Source organism: Anopheles merus, chromosome 2L, assembly GCF_017562075.2.
Source record: "Anopheles merus strain MAF chromosome 2L, AmerM5.1, whole genome shotgun sequence".
In the NCBI taxonomy this organism is placed as follows: Eukaryota; Metazoa; Arthropoda; class Insecta; order Diptera; family Culicidae; genus Anopheles; species Anopheles merus.
Window position 1 is genome coordinate 37,089,669 of NC_054083.1, and position 15,109 is coordinate 37,104,777.

The following is a 15,109-nucleotide window of genomic DNA, read 5'->3' on the forward strand; positions in this document are numbered from 1 at the left end:
TGACCCGTCTTACGGGAAAATGGGCGGCCAGGGCGACCTGTGCAAGAACTCTTCAAGTGCGCACACACACAGACACACTTACAAACACCTTCGATGACCCGAACAAAGAACGGAGATTTTCACTTTTCCCAACCTTCGTGCTGGACCGCTCTTCACATACACACACACTTACGTATACACTATCCTTTATGCACACTGCGGGATCGGCACTACATAGAACCGTGCTGGTCGCTGGCTTATTGTAATTTTCCCGTTCCCGGTTCACTTTCCGAGCACAAAATCAAACATTTCACATTGCACACACACTTCAGGCGTTGTTGTTTGACGTTTCTCGTGGAAAGCTTCTCGTCTTCCTTTTCGAAAATACAAATTGAACCTACAAAACAAACACACATGAGCGCACATACACAGCACAGAAACACACTCCCTTATGGAGAGCAGCAACAGCAACAAACTGGTCGATTCCCACTTTTGATCGGATCGTTGATATTGTATGCCCTGCGTTAATGTGTTTCCCCTCTTCGTAAGGGTTTGAAGAAGCAAAAAACACAAAAAAAAACCTAACGAGAAAACTTTACCCATAAATGGGATGAACAGCTTCACAATTGCTGTCTTCGTCGTTCGTCTCGGTGCGTCTTCGTCCATGCACTGCCAGTACGCGGTACCGATTTCTTATCAGCCTGGAATGTACGCTGACCAGCAGCGATTTGTTCGTGTTCGCTTCGAGCACAAAAAAGGGCATCGAGCTTTTCCAAAGATCACTCCACTGCACTCTCACTCGCAAATGCGCTCTCCTGCCCTGCCGCCAAGTGTTACTTCATACATCATCATCACAGCCACTGGCCATCGCACAAAAGCCACTGACCACTGAATTCCCCCGAAACCGGCAAACCGATGCCCGGAGGCGATACCGCACACGGCACTAGGCGGGGATAGAAAAACTCACTTTCATCACAAATCATCGTCGCCGATGGCATTGCACCCTCCTCCCCGAGGGGTGTGTGTGTGGAAAGGAAAACGGCGCTGTGCGCTGCTGCTGCCGCTTGCGAAATGGGAAATGTCGAGAGCGGTAGAGCTTCGAGCCCATCGAGAGCCGCTCAATTTCCCGTTTCGCAAACGGACGGTATACACGCAACAATCGCGCGCCCGCTCGACCAGGCACGTAAGCGACCTTCTCCCGGGTGCCGAGGGGCCCGTGTGAGTGAGTGAGTGTTGTGAGGAAACCTGTTGCAAACGAACGTCAGACCCCCTGCAGGGAATGGGAGTGGAAGACACTTTTCCATGGCCCCCTTTAGGTGGAAGGTGACTGGGGAGCTGCCCGAAAATAGGGGGAAACGACAAAAGAAGAAAAAAACACATACATCAATCAACACCACTTGCACTTGCACTTGAATGCACCTGGCATTTGTCAATCGTCTGCGCGCGCTACCCGTGGAGGCGATGGGTTTCTTCTCTCTTTCACTGAACACTTTTTAGCTTTGGTGACGCATGCAGGGGAGAAGTTCAAGGGTTTCGACGATGGAAGGGAAAGAAAGCAAAAGCGAAAAAAATAAACCTACACAAGGGCCACTAATTCGCTAGGCTTTTCCGAGAAAAATGTTTAGCGAGGGTCGAAAAGAAAGCTCCGCGCGAGCCTCTACGATTCCCATTGCACTATATGAGTGCGCCGTGGTGTCGTGTCACACCAGTCACCAGTTGCTGCTGTTTCTTTCTGTTGCTTCTTTCTCTTCTCTTCTCTACTTTGCTCACACACAATTAACCATTTTCCACGCCTTTGTTCGCTTTGTGCCCTTTGTACACTGCACACACACACACACACACACACACACACACACACACACGTACAAAGTAGATATGAAACGCATCCCAGGGTTGGGAAATCTGGAATTCACAGCGCAATCACTCACTTAACAGGATATCCTTTCCACCTGTGGTTCAGCACATGGATGAGCTTGAAACGATCAACGGAGCCGTAAATACACAAACACAAACACACACACATTCACATTCACGAATACTTCTCTTACTTCACCATACAGACACACACACACACACACATTACTGCTCATCACTACCTTTCACTGTGGAGAACTGTTCTTGATGGGTTGGAGCGAAACCAAAGAAAAAAACCCCCTTTTTTCTTCACCCGGCGTAACAATAAGCGAAGGCAGGAAAGGGTTCCAGGTGGGGCTGAATGTTTCTCTCGGGAACGATGGAAAATGATGGAAAATCTCGAACCGCTGGAGGAGTGTAATACAACGCCAGAATCTTGCACGGAAACGGCTCGGGGCAGGGTAAGCGACGAACGTACCCAAAAGGAAAGCAGTACCGCGTGCACGGAAAACCAAACACAGCACGGAAACGCCTTTGGGAAGGAGAGCACGCTGAAGATGAATAAACATACCCGGCCCGACACACGGACGAGGAGGAGAAGGGAGTTGGAAAACTGCTGCTTGGAAAAGCGGTTATCGCGGCAGCATAAACACACGAACCATGCAGCGTGGGTAGATTAGGGCATGTCAATGTGATTTTGCTTTGCAAAGGTGCAGGCTTGGAAATTCTAACAGGAAACTAACACATGTGAAACTCGAAAGCTGCAAAATCAGTGCACTATACTATAAGAAAAAGGGTAACTTTGGGCGATTAAAAAAAAGTTTTTCATTGAAAGCTCTTCTAACGTACGTTCCCTGGAAAGAGCACTCATTTGCTATCACAACTAATTCCAAACAATTTATCACTCGAAAGAAACTAGCAGCGCCTAACCGCACGTTACCTGTTCACTGGTCCGCTTGCTGGCCGACGCACGACGTCACGACGCGTTGCTTCACCGACGACGCCAGATTCGAAACTGATCGGTGCAGCGATTGTTGTTGTTTTGCCGTCCACCCTGCCGGTGGTGGAGAGACCGCCGCTGCCGTCGCTGCTGGGTGGCCCAGCATCCGCCGGCGGTCCGGCACTCACGCCGGCACTCAGCCCGGCACTCGGCACCGGAGCTTTCGGGCGCTCGGTGCGCAAACTCTCGCTTTCGTTCGGCTGAGCGCCACCGGGCGCCGTTCGGCTGCCGGCTGCGGTGCCGGCACCGAGCTCTGGCTTTTGTTTTGATTTCGCTCGTGGTGCGGGCACGGGTGCGACGGTGGCCGCCACCGTGGGCGAGGAGGACGAGTGGGGCTGAGTGCCGCTGGACGAGGAGGATGACGTTGGGGGTTGCAGCGTAAAATCGAAAGCTTGCGCACCGGAGCTTCGCCCGTTCGATGGGGAGGTCGTCAGGGTGGTGGAGGTGGCGGTTGGCGGTGTGCTGACGCTTCCGCCCGTGCCACCGCCACCGCCGCTGCTGCTGGTCGTTGTCGGTGCGATTAACGAGCTTGTCTGTGTCGTTTGTGGCGCGGTCACTGGATGGGACGACGCGAGAGCCGCTGGCGAATCCTTCGCGAACGCATCCTGCAAAGAGCCGGGGAAATGGAAAATGGTGTGCTTAGTTTAGGGAGAGATGTTACCGAGAGGATGCTAGCAGAGAGAGAGAGCACACTCAGCGAGAGAGATTCTGTAACGGAAAGCTCAGTCGTCGGTGCGTAGAGTTTGGACGGAGGAAAAAAGCATGTTTGTGAGCATGTTTTGAGTCAGAATTTTAGAAACGACGACTCCTCACTCATACCGTGTAGTAGAGCACAGTGAAAGCACGTTGAAAGAGAACGAGTGAAGCATAGGTACTGTCCAGCACGGGAATTCAAGGGCATTTGATTTCCATTCCCATTGATCCGTGTCCTGCTTTGCTCTACCATTCTGTTGTAAGCTCTTCAGGGGTATTTCGTTGAATTTTCGCAGAGCTGGCACGGACATCGGAGCGTTCTCGGGATGGTTGTAGAATGTGTTTCGTAGCAGAAAGATGATTGTTAGCTCCCGGTTTACGGGTGACTTCTGCGAAAGGGATCGTTATGCAGTCGGTCGGATTTCGCTTTCATGCTGTAACATATCTAAAGTGGTCAGCACAAATTGCGCATTTTCTGGGGCGAAAAGATGTTAAACAAACAGCATCTGTATTTGCTGCAACAACACGTGTTTACTACATTGTGTACAGGGTGGTACACGGTGCTTACCCCAATGCTACACCCAACGCTCCTAGAGGGAATATAAAGATGAAAAGACAATAACGAGCGATTTCGTAAGCAAATTTACTTTCCAGATTCGTTCGTGACTGTTGGGAAGTTGTAGGTTCTCGTAAAATTGGCCGGCTCGATTGTTAGGTAACATTCATACCAGTAAAATAATAATGTATACATCAGTTTTGTTACGGAACAGCAGTTGTTGGCTGCATTGATACCATTTGCAAATGAATTGATAATGCATAAAATATTTGGTTATAAACTTATTTTAGATCCTGAAGTAATTCGTTTAACTCTATGGAGTTTGTTTTAAGAAGATGGCTTAAAACTTATTATTATTTATTAACTAATCATCAAAGGGCCATACGGCCTAATTAAGATGGGTTACAATACAAAAATTACAAAGCAAAATCAAGCCTTTTATCAAATCTTACTGTGGCCACGGTAGAAGCTGGAGATGTTCTTTGAAGCACTTGGTTGAAATATTCATAACAAAGCAATCCGAAACAGTGTTGAATTCAGCCGACAAGCGGAACATAGGGTTAGATCGACCAGCGCTGGAGCGGGGCAGAACAACCCGGAAAGTCTCTAAGTGACATAAGTGGTCATGACGGTACGTAGATATCGATGCGATGCAGTAAAGGCGATGACTGACGAGAGCCATTTAGGATCAGCTTAAATCGAGCAATAGAAGAAGCAATAATAAATTTCGAATAAGAGCTTTCTGTATTTTATTGCTATAATTCCTAATTTTTTGCGAATGTAGTTTCCTTGGGTAGATTCTGGAATTGATGTTATTTCTTCACTTTCACATCAATTGTTTGTCAATTATTGTGAGTTTTACTGATTTTCTCAAGGGAACCTTTATTTGATAACGATTTTGAGCCTCCTCCAGAGCACATCGTATCTTCTTCTGATTAGGCGTAACAATATAAGTTGGTCTAGATCTACTGTTACCACTTATGGGTTAGACTTATGACTTTGTGAACCATAGCAGGGTAGTTAGTTCTATGGAGAACACGGGACATTAATACAGGGATTCAATCCATGGCGTGCATGTTGTTAAGCCGTAACGTTACACAAGTTTTCTGTTGAACTGTGATTTCCGTTTGACATTGATGCTCAGACACCATGCAGGAGAAGTTTCATTTGCATTACAAAACTGCCCTTTGCATCAACCAATAATTAACCCATAACATAACATTTCAAGCTTCATGTGCCCCATACAGACTTACCAAAGTTTAACAGGTTCCAGTTTTAAACCAGAAACTTGTAAAAAATGAGTACAAATGTTCACCAAAATACAAAGATACAACAAAGAGAATTTTCAATTGAGTGTTGGCTACTTGCTTTCATTACAGCAGTACTACACCGACCCGAACCGCTTTCATTACGCTTGATGGCACTGGATTTCTATTCATCATCAGCAAAAAGTCTTCTGTTCTTTGTTTTCGGTAAAAAAAAAAGAAATCCTTCCATTTTATACAACTCAATGCTCCTCATGCTGCCTTTAGGTCCGCAGTAAGCTTGCATCTTCAGTAGCTCTTATCTGACACATTCCACTGGCATGTGTATTACCTTCGCCACTACGACCGTTGTCTGAAGGGCTGATCCTGCACGAGCGAGTGATAAAATCTGCCCGAGTGGCGATTAAGTAAGAGAACTCGTCCTGCCGCCGGATGCACCCTGTCCATCATCAGCTCCGGGCAATTCATTCGTCACACCACAGCACACAATCATTCCTTATCCCTCCACTCACACACACACAGACACAGCCAAGTGCATTGACCCACGCCGCATGCATGCGGTTTGTACGGTGGAACAAACCCCTCACCAAACTGACCTTTTGCTGCCCTCCCGCGTTGCACCAGCTCAGCTTCCGGAGCAGATTTTCAAGCAAAGAGGGAAGCGAAGGAATCAAGCGCTCCACAACGCTCCCGTGTGCGTGAAGGCGTCGTAAAAGGACTCACTCACATCCACACCCATCCATCTCGAGCGTGACGAAGGACGAGCTGAATTTACTACTCCACTCCATGTACTTGGTGGTGTTGTTATAGTTGCTGTTGTTGTTCTCAGGCAACTGCCATTGGCGACGCACAGCGCTGCGAACGTAAACATATCGCACGTTACTTACAGGGGGGGCAAAGGGACGAGCAGGTTGTTTGCGGAGTCGTATCCCTCGTAGCTTTTTCCATTCGGCTGGGACTCGTTGCCACCCTTCCTTCCTGCCACTCGACAAACGGTGTCGAAAGTGTCCAACCCAAACAGCTCTCGTGTCTTGTGATGGGAGCATACTTGAGCATCTTCATTTTTTGTCTTCTTGCCTGTGTGCTTTACTCCCACCAAGCCAGGCAAGTTTATGAGCTCCTTCGAAGGGATCTGACAGAAACGGAACGGGGACAGGGAAAAACACCCCGGCGGCAAAGGCAACGAAGACAACGTGTAGGAAAAGTGAAGTGGAGAAAAGCACAAAAAAAAACTCTCCACCGTAAAATATCCCACACCGTGTCCCGTGCACCCTTCGGTCGGTGTCGACCATCGTCGTGTCGTGTCTTCGTCTTCGCACTCATGGTTTATTCATTTGCCCGTAAGGCAGAGCTTTTCGCTAAAGTGCCCACTTTCGGGTGTAGGGTTTTGGATTTTTCAAGAGCCCGGTTCTGCGTTTCTTCCTCCATTCCCTTCTTTTCCAACCAGCTCCATTCTACGCTCCGTGGCTTGCGCCGGTGCCGGTGGAACGATATGGGACGATTTCCATTCGGCAATGCTGTAACGGCTGCCCCGACTGACTGGCAATCCGTTTGCATGTTCATTAATTTTCATCCTTTCAGCGGAGCCCGAAAGCTTTCAGGCATTTTGCAGGCGTGTATGGGTTTCGGTGTGTGTGTATTATGGTGGAAGGCTGGTTTGTCGACATTCCCGTTGTTGCCGGCGGTATATTGCTACAGTTGGCTGAAGATGGTGTTTTAAGCGCATTTTGCCAATCCTTATTTATGGTTATTTATTTAGTTACAAAAATGGCAACCGGGTCGAGGCAGACGAAGTGCTAAAATGCTTCACAATTCAAAGAGCCAGCGTCAGATTAATTAATGGTGCAGGTTCTTTGTTGATTTTTGCAGTCAACAATACGTAAAATGCTCGAGCAGATTTCCGAAAATGAGCATAGTTTGGCATTAGGTTTTCCTTCTTAAATACTGTATTTGCTTAAAATTCAGGCAAGAATTTTTATTGTGTTAAATAAGTTGATTTAAAACTATACATCAAAATGGAGTGGGCAAAAAAGAAATGCTTCTGCTGCCCTGTGACACGGTGATAAATGGTGTAAATGCTACAAACGCAAAATGGCTGTAGTTTCCAGCCAGCAGCATGGAAAATCAACGAGATGCGACCAACGAAACACAAAACGACAAAAAATCTATGAAAAAAAAATTACCATCCAGATAGCACACGGCCTCTAACATAAACTTTTGTACCCGTGTAGTTGTTCTGTTCGGGGGGAAATGGTTCCTCAAGGTTGGTTTGATCGGCCGGGAGAAAAAATGGGCTAAACTTTTTCACTAACTCTAATCTTCCAACCACCATCGCCGAAGCTCGGGAACACCTGAGTTGACAAAAAAAAAGGTGCACCAGCAGCACCGCGGGACGACAATGTTGAGAGGATATTCTTTTTTTATGTTTATGTCGTTTGAAAAATCTCGAGAGTTAGGAGAGAGTGTTTTGGGCGCAAAGTTTTGAAGCAGATACGGATCGACCAGCGGCATTAGCCGGTGTGCGAGATGCTGTGAGAAGGGATTTTTCATCGTTTCAAGTTAAAGTTGTCGTTTTGGAAGTTAAGTCTGTTGAATGCATAAAGTTCGCCTAAATGTATGCAATCCGAGCGAAGGCACAGATTTCTATGTTGTTGGGTGCTTTTCCCGAACGATAAACATCGAACGAAACCGTTCGGTGTGTGGTTAGCCGCATTCAGTAAACTGTTGAAGTGGAGTAATTTAAAGAGATTATATCAAATCGAGTGGCATTCAATGGCGAATCGAGCGGGCATGGTACATTAGATACATTAGGTACTCCACAGTAACTACCACGCCACAAGGGTGCTCTTAAGACTTAATCTTATGCGGGCGTTAGTTTATAATCTCTATCCAATACTGAATTGGGAATGAGAAGGACCTTACGCAGCTTCTTAGCCCACACACACGTGCCTGGCAATCGGCAATCTCGTGCGAAAGCCGTCAGTTTGCCGGTGGCAATAAACGTCACCGCCGCATCTGCTACCAGCCAGCTAGGCACCGCGTTGGCCTTAAGCAACGATTCCGAAAAGGCAATTTCGATCATGGGGTGAGTTTTCATCCCCCCCCCCTCCCTGATGGGTAGGCGGGTTCGTCGTCGGTATTTACCGATTCCTGGAACACTTAGCTACCGTCGCACTCTTCTTTGTGCTCGCTCGTTCTCTCTCTTCATCCGCCGCTATCAATCAGCGCCACATTCATGCTCCACAAATTGGCACCCTGTGTTGTGTGCGCGGCCTGGAATTGCCTTAGCCCTCTGGCTTTCCGTTCACCCTTCCAAAACATTGGCTGCACTAAGCGGATTGGGCCCTGTGAAAACCCTTCCGCTTCTCTTTTACTGTTCATTCACGGTTAGCTTGTGCGGGGTTTCGCTCAGGATTCAGTGCGGATAATTAGGACGCGTATAAGACCCGCTTATGACGCACCAGTGCCGCTTCCGGTATCAGCTTTCCGGGTGGCATAAAAATGGCAGCTCGTGCGAGCACAGACACGGCTTTTGCGCCGGAAAAGCCACGCGAAAGCATCCCCACGTGCATCCGTGAACATCCATGGAAAGTCAACGTGCCGTCGGCGTCTTCTAAGAAATGACCTCCGCGCCCATCTGCCGTGCTGCTGGCTGCGGAGGTAAACTCCACAACTCCCAGTCAACTCCCAGGCTAGCACGCGGAAGGCTTTAAATATTCACAACAAAATTAAGCATCTTCCTTTGTCCGTTGCGTACCGTTCGTTGTACAGTTTTGGGGAGCCCCGGGCAGGCGGAGCATTGGCACAACACCACGCGCGCGAAACATGATGTGAATGTGTGGGATTGCTCACGTTTTGCCACGAATTTTGGATTGCCTGTGTGTCTTGCGTCGGGTTGGTGGCACGGGACATCCGGCCAAAAACCAGAGACTTTACCGGGATGCATTAGTCTTATTATCGTACCGGTGGGTCGGTACGTCTGTACGAGACCACCACCACCACCACCACCATCTCCGACCATTAGTACGCTTAATCTTACGTTCGTGTGGTCGACCGCACGGAGCAGAGATCCTTGTTTTCGGCGAACCGAAGAAAGTAAAACCTCTGGTGACACGGACTTCCGTTGCTCGCGAGAGGTTTTGCTCTACCCCGTCTCGCAACCTGCCCGCACTCAACATCTTTTCAATTAATTAGCTGAATTATTTAGCGCCGGTAATTATGATGCTTGTTTTCATGTCCTCACTACAAGGAGGACGACGACGCCGGGCTTCGGACACAAACCGCTAGACGTTAGCACGTCTCACGGATTCACGTAGCTCGGGATCCGGAAAATGGGCTGATGAAATGGCACGTCGAATGTCCAACAAGGATGGCCGGAATTGCTCAATATGGGGAGCAGCGGCTCCGAGTAGTACGTCGATATCGTGCAAAAGTTTCTTCACGTAATTCGTTTGATTGCCCAGGGACAGTTTTAGATCAATTTCGGTGTCGAACTGATATTGGACTGATTGCAGGAGGGGTGAGGGAAGTCTGTCTCATTTCCGTCTCCCATTCGGGACGTTCTAGCTGGCTCGTTTCATGAATCAATAAAGCACATCGATTGGAAGATGGACGAGAGCGAGAGGTCGATAACGAAATCGCCAGGACATTAGCAAAGGCACTGGATTAGGGGCCCGATCTAAGCCAATGGTGATGACGTTGATGTTAGCGGTAAATCCAGATAATCGACGGATTCAAGACACGGTTGAATATTGAAGCAGTTTGTTAAGGGATTCCTTCTGGGGAATGGATGTGGATGAAATCTAATTGGGTAGTTATTTTGAAATAGGTCAGGAATATAAGGATTAGGATTCCGATAAAATATTTATCATTTGTCCTGCAAGGTCGACATGTGGGACATTAAGATACTAAAGAAAAGCTTATCATTTTTATTGAATTTTTGAACTATTCTCTTATTCTCAATATAGAACCTGATGCAACAATTCTAGCTCCTTGCGGAGTACTTAGACCCGGGCCACTTTTAGAAGTTAAATTTTCTTAATATTGTTTTGGGGTTGAAGGACAATTCTTCGGGTAATAGGATTGACTTTCATATTAAGTTAGAAGAGCTAAAGACGTTTTAATGTAGCACCTATAAGCTAACTTTGCTCTTAGACCAGATGTAAAAAAAGCTTTATTTTGAGACCCTAGCTCTAGGAATATGTTCACTTGTTGTGGCCAGACTAGACGGGTACGAATTATATAAAAAAAAGAAAAGTACGATGTTCTGCAAAGGGCGGCTAAAGATTTGCATTAAATTTACTTGGAACATTTGTGGCAAATCTGTCTGTTAGCAACATAAGACGCTGAAACCATACTTATCCATACAAACAATTACAAGTAAGGGATACTTTTTGTTACTTTCTGGTTACTTGCTACAGCGTTAAATTTCTCCGCTGAAAGTCCAAGCCATAGTTATTGGAAAACTGTTGATGGGTTCATGGTGCATTGATCAGTATTGTAGCGGAATCAGATACTGGATCAAATAAGGTACTGTAGCTGATCCTGTAACGGGTCAGGTTTGTGATCTGATCCATGACTGAGTTAGATCCAGACATAGTTCTTGGACTAAAACATCCAGGACTGGAACAAGATTCATGCATGGGTTCTGAAACAGGTTGGGTCCTGGGTTTTTAATAAGGTCCGGGATCAGTTCTAGTTGCGAAAGAGGTTCAGTATCAGTTCCAGAAACGGTGTATGTTAAAGATAAGATCCAATACCCGTATTGGTTCGGCATAAGCTCAATCAAGGTATAAGAGTATAATATTACTGCCAATATCAATACAGATTCATGATCATTTCCAGATGAACTGTTTCTATTAGAGTTCAGAAGTTGGAAGGGATGTCATTGAGACGCTACACTTACCTTCCCCGAATGTCCCCGATTGTTCTGTGCCGGCCGTTCGTACAGCTTGTCGTTCAGGAACACCTCGTCGTCATCCTCGTCGTCGGTCAGATCATCCTGCACCGGGCGCTTGGAACGGTGCTGTTGCTGCTGCGAGCGTACAAACTCCTTCCGCCGGGTACTACCCGTCGTTGGCTTGCCGCTTCTCGTGAGCGAAGCACTGCCACCTGCCGCAGAACCAACAACCCCCGGGCCTGTCTCTCGATTCGCTTTACCCTTCTGCTCCAATTGCTGCTCTCGCTGCACTGGCGATCTATCTTTTCCCGCAGTGTCAGAGCTTTTGCCTTGTTTCGTCGACCGATCGCGAGACTTGCGCTCCATGCTGGCGTAATTTCCAGCCGAACTTCCCGCAATACCGGAAGGGCCGGTGCGAGCGTACTGCGAAGGGGATACGGCACGTACGTTCGCTGTGGACGCTTGCTTCGATCTGGCTCTAGCCTCCCGTGTGCTCGGGATGGTACTGATGGGTGGTGGAACAGGTTTAGTCCGGGCGCTTGCTTTAGTGATTTCCGCATACTCGTGGCCCATCGTAAGCAGTGATGCCGACCGTCCGCTAACCATGGGCGTTGTGCGCGCTTGCTGCAGACTGAAGGATTTGGGCAGGGTAGAGCCTCCGCTTGGTCCGGGCGTAGCCGCTCGGGCATTTGGGGGACCTTCGCGGATTACACTGTACCCGGCTGGGTCGTACTCTCCTCCACCCTGTTGCTGGTGTCGTCTTGCTGAGCGCATCGAAGACGGCAGTGTGTTGGATTGATGAGGTCGTCTTATTTTGGAGTAGTGTGACACTGGCGAACGACGCTCAAGCTGTGGATATTGATCCGTATCGGTACTTCTGCTGGATCGACTACGTCTTACGGGCGAGATCAATGCTTCGTGACTCTGACTGATCGACAGCCGGCCACTAGCGACTAGCGGGGTGGCTTCGTACGAAGGACCCACCATCGGGATCGAGTACGGTGGGTTGCGCAGCGTTTCGTACGTTGGCTCCCGTGGCTTCTGCAGCCCACTGCCCGTTATCGGCATCATCCCAACGTACGTCGGTGGAGTTTCGTAGATCTTACTCCCACCCATTAAGTGAGTTGTGGACACCGGTTGCTGTTGTTGTTGCTGCTGCTGCTGCTGCTGCTGCTGATTGCCACGCTTAACCGCGCTGACATGTTTCATAAAATCTTCCGCATACGGTGGCGCCTGATAGTAGCCAGCCGCTTCCGATTGTGTGTGCGTTAGATGCGAACCCTTCTTGCCACCGCGCATTCCACCATGGCCGGTGTCGTCAAAGTCGGACGAAAAGTAGCTGGAAGAGCAGTCACAATTGCGACAGTCCGAGTACCGGCACGTGTCCGAGAAGCTGCACTTGTCCACCTCCACACTGCACCGGCGACAGGACTCCGACGCGAAGCGACAGCTTTCCGAGCTGCCAAAGTAGCGCCGGTTCGCCGGATAGGAGAACAGTGAATCTCCCAGGCTCGAGTCGGACATGTTGCCTCCGGTGCGTCCGTAGGGTTGCTGCTGCTGTTGTTGCTGCTGCTGAGACTGTTGCGGTCTTGCCTGTGGACCGGATTGAGTCGACGGATGATCGTGTGGTGCCGTTTTCATCACCACCGAGAGTGGTTGGTACTGGGGTTGAATTTGAGGCGCCATCTGTTGCTGGTGATGGTAAGAACCTTCGCTACGACCGGAAGCTTCACTCAGGATGGAAACGGTAGAGTTTACTTTATATATCTTGGATCCCGCACCAGAGCTCATCAAACTGCGATGTTGATCGTCGCTTAGTGCCGCAGCCGCCCGTTGATAGTAGATGCCCGTGTTCGATTGTAGACGTCGCTGCTGGTGCTGCAGCGAATCGCTGGAAGAGGACGATTTCTTATGGTTCAACTCCTGGTAGTAGTCCGAACCGGACGAGACGGCGCCGCCCGGTTGATGGGGTCTTTGGTAGATGTGCTGTCGTGGATTCGCTGGCAGCGTGTCACCTTGGCTGGGCGGTGCCGAAAGCTGCTGCTGCTGCTGCTGCTGCTGTTGCTTGTAGTAGATTTGCTGTAGCGGACTGTAGTCACTGCTGAACGCGACCGGCGTCGTCTCGAGCTTGTACACATTCGGATTGCTCGGATTGTACGACTGATACTGGAGCACATTCTCGCCGGCGTACATCGATGGTTCATCCACCAAGTTGCCCATGCTTCTTGCATGGCCATCATTCGGCTGCTTTGACTGCTTTTGCTGATCCTGCAGCAATTGCTTCTGCCGCTGGTAAATCTGATCATCCACATCCAACGATTTGGCAGCCGTTTTGCCATAAAGCCCAGCCCCCGATTGACCACTCCCGCCCGACGAGCCGCCCGACCCGTGCTGCTTCAGCTGCTCGTAGATGTTCTGCTGCTTCTGCTCGGCCTGCCGCTGCTGCTGCAGCTGATGGTGATGGTGCTCGTGCTGCTGGGCAGTGTGCTGTGCCCCGAGCCCGTGGCACACGTCACAGTTCGCATTGCTGCACTGCTGCACGCACAGCTCGCAGTCAATAAATTGGATTTTCTCACTGTTTGCGTCCGGACATTCGGGCCGCTGAGCGCCCTCCCTACTGTTGTACTCCTCCGGTGGACATTTCGGTTTATCTTCAAAGTAAATCTCCTCGTAAATGTTTTCCTCGCCCTTCTCGACCATCCTTGCCGCCGGTGCGCCTTCGCACTCCTCTGGACTGATCAATTCCATCGCTTGGGGCGGCTCGGGCAGCGGGATATCCACGGAACCGACGGTGGCGGCAACGACCGGTGCCGATCGTTGCTTGAGCAGACTCTTCTTGGACGACTTGAGGCCCTCCTTTAGCAGGTAATAGTTGAAGCTTTTGATGCCAATCTCGCCCTTCAGGAAGCGTTTGCCGATTTGAAAGCGCCCACCACCCTTAGAACTGCCACCCTCCCTTTGATCGGTCGCCCCCTTCACCATGACATCCTCCGAGTAAGCATCTCCCGGGGGGAGACCCGATGTTGCACTGAGCTCTACCGGTTCAACGTCCTGGTCGGAGTTTTCCCTGCGCGAGCTAACGGTTCGGGTTTTGCGAGATCGTTGCTGCTGCTGCTGCTGCCGTCCACCATCCCTGCCCAGCGGGATGTCTTCGTCGCCCGCTGTCCGACTAATCGAAAGACCCCGCACCGCGGTACGCTCCTCGGACGTGGTGTAGCTTCTGCGATCCAGGCTGCGCCCCCGCCCGCGGTCGAGCGTGCTGCTGTGGCCCTTCGACGGCACACCGTCCGAGCTGCTCGACTCGTCCGTGTTCAGCAGCCGGTTCAGCAGCTCCGCACTGCTGTGGTGGTTGTACTTCTTGCGCCGCGGTTTCACCTCCGGCACGTTCAGCCCCGCCCGGCGAATCGACTCCACGTCCAGCGTGTAGAACTCGCTCGAGCCGGTCGCTCCACCAGCACCACCGCCACCGAGCTGCAGGCTGCCCCGCGAGTAGTCCTTGCCGACCGAGTTGGACTTTTTCTTCGATATCATGTAGAACTTGCGGCCCGGGTCGTGCTCGGGGCCACTGTTGCGGCGCATCGGCAGTGCCAGATGGCGTACATCTTCCGTGTACGCTGGGTCGTTGATGAACTTCTCCCGCACGGACGACGAGGAGCGTTCCTTGAGCTGGACGGTGGGAGAAAGAAAGGAAGAAGAAAGAGGAAGGCGTAAGGAGAGAAGCTTCTTTATTTTTGCGAGCAAACCTACACACACCCTCGGTGCCATTTAAGGAAAGTACTCGCTCAAAAGTAATGAGCTTTAAAGTGTTTGTGTTGACTCAATCAAAACAAAGGTAGAAAAGAAATAGAATGGAAGCCAACGTA

At 49.7% G+C, this 15,109-nt stretch overlaps 1 protein-coding gene across 10 annotated transcripts in view; it reads right to left on the reverse strand.

Moving 5' to 3' along the window:
- Positions 1-15,109, reverse strand: part of LOC121591914 (serine-rich adhesin for platelets) — a 171,583-nt gene that overhangs the window by 132,827 nt on the left and 23,647 nt on the right. For all 10 annotated transcript variants that reach the window (XM_041912991.1, XM_041912989.1, XM_041912985.1 and 7 more), the window contains 2 exons: positions 11,253-14,912; positions 2,774-3,438 (listed from right to left, as the gene is read on the reverse strand). In XM_041912991.1, coding sequence (XP_041768925.1) covers positions 2,774-3,438; positions 11,253-14,912 — 4,325 coding nt within the window. The remainder of the gene's footprint in view (positions 1-2,773; positions 3,439-11,252; positions 14,913-15,109) is intronic.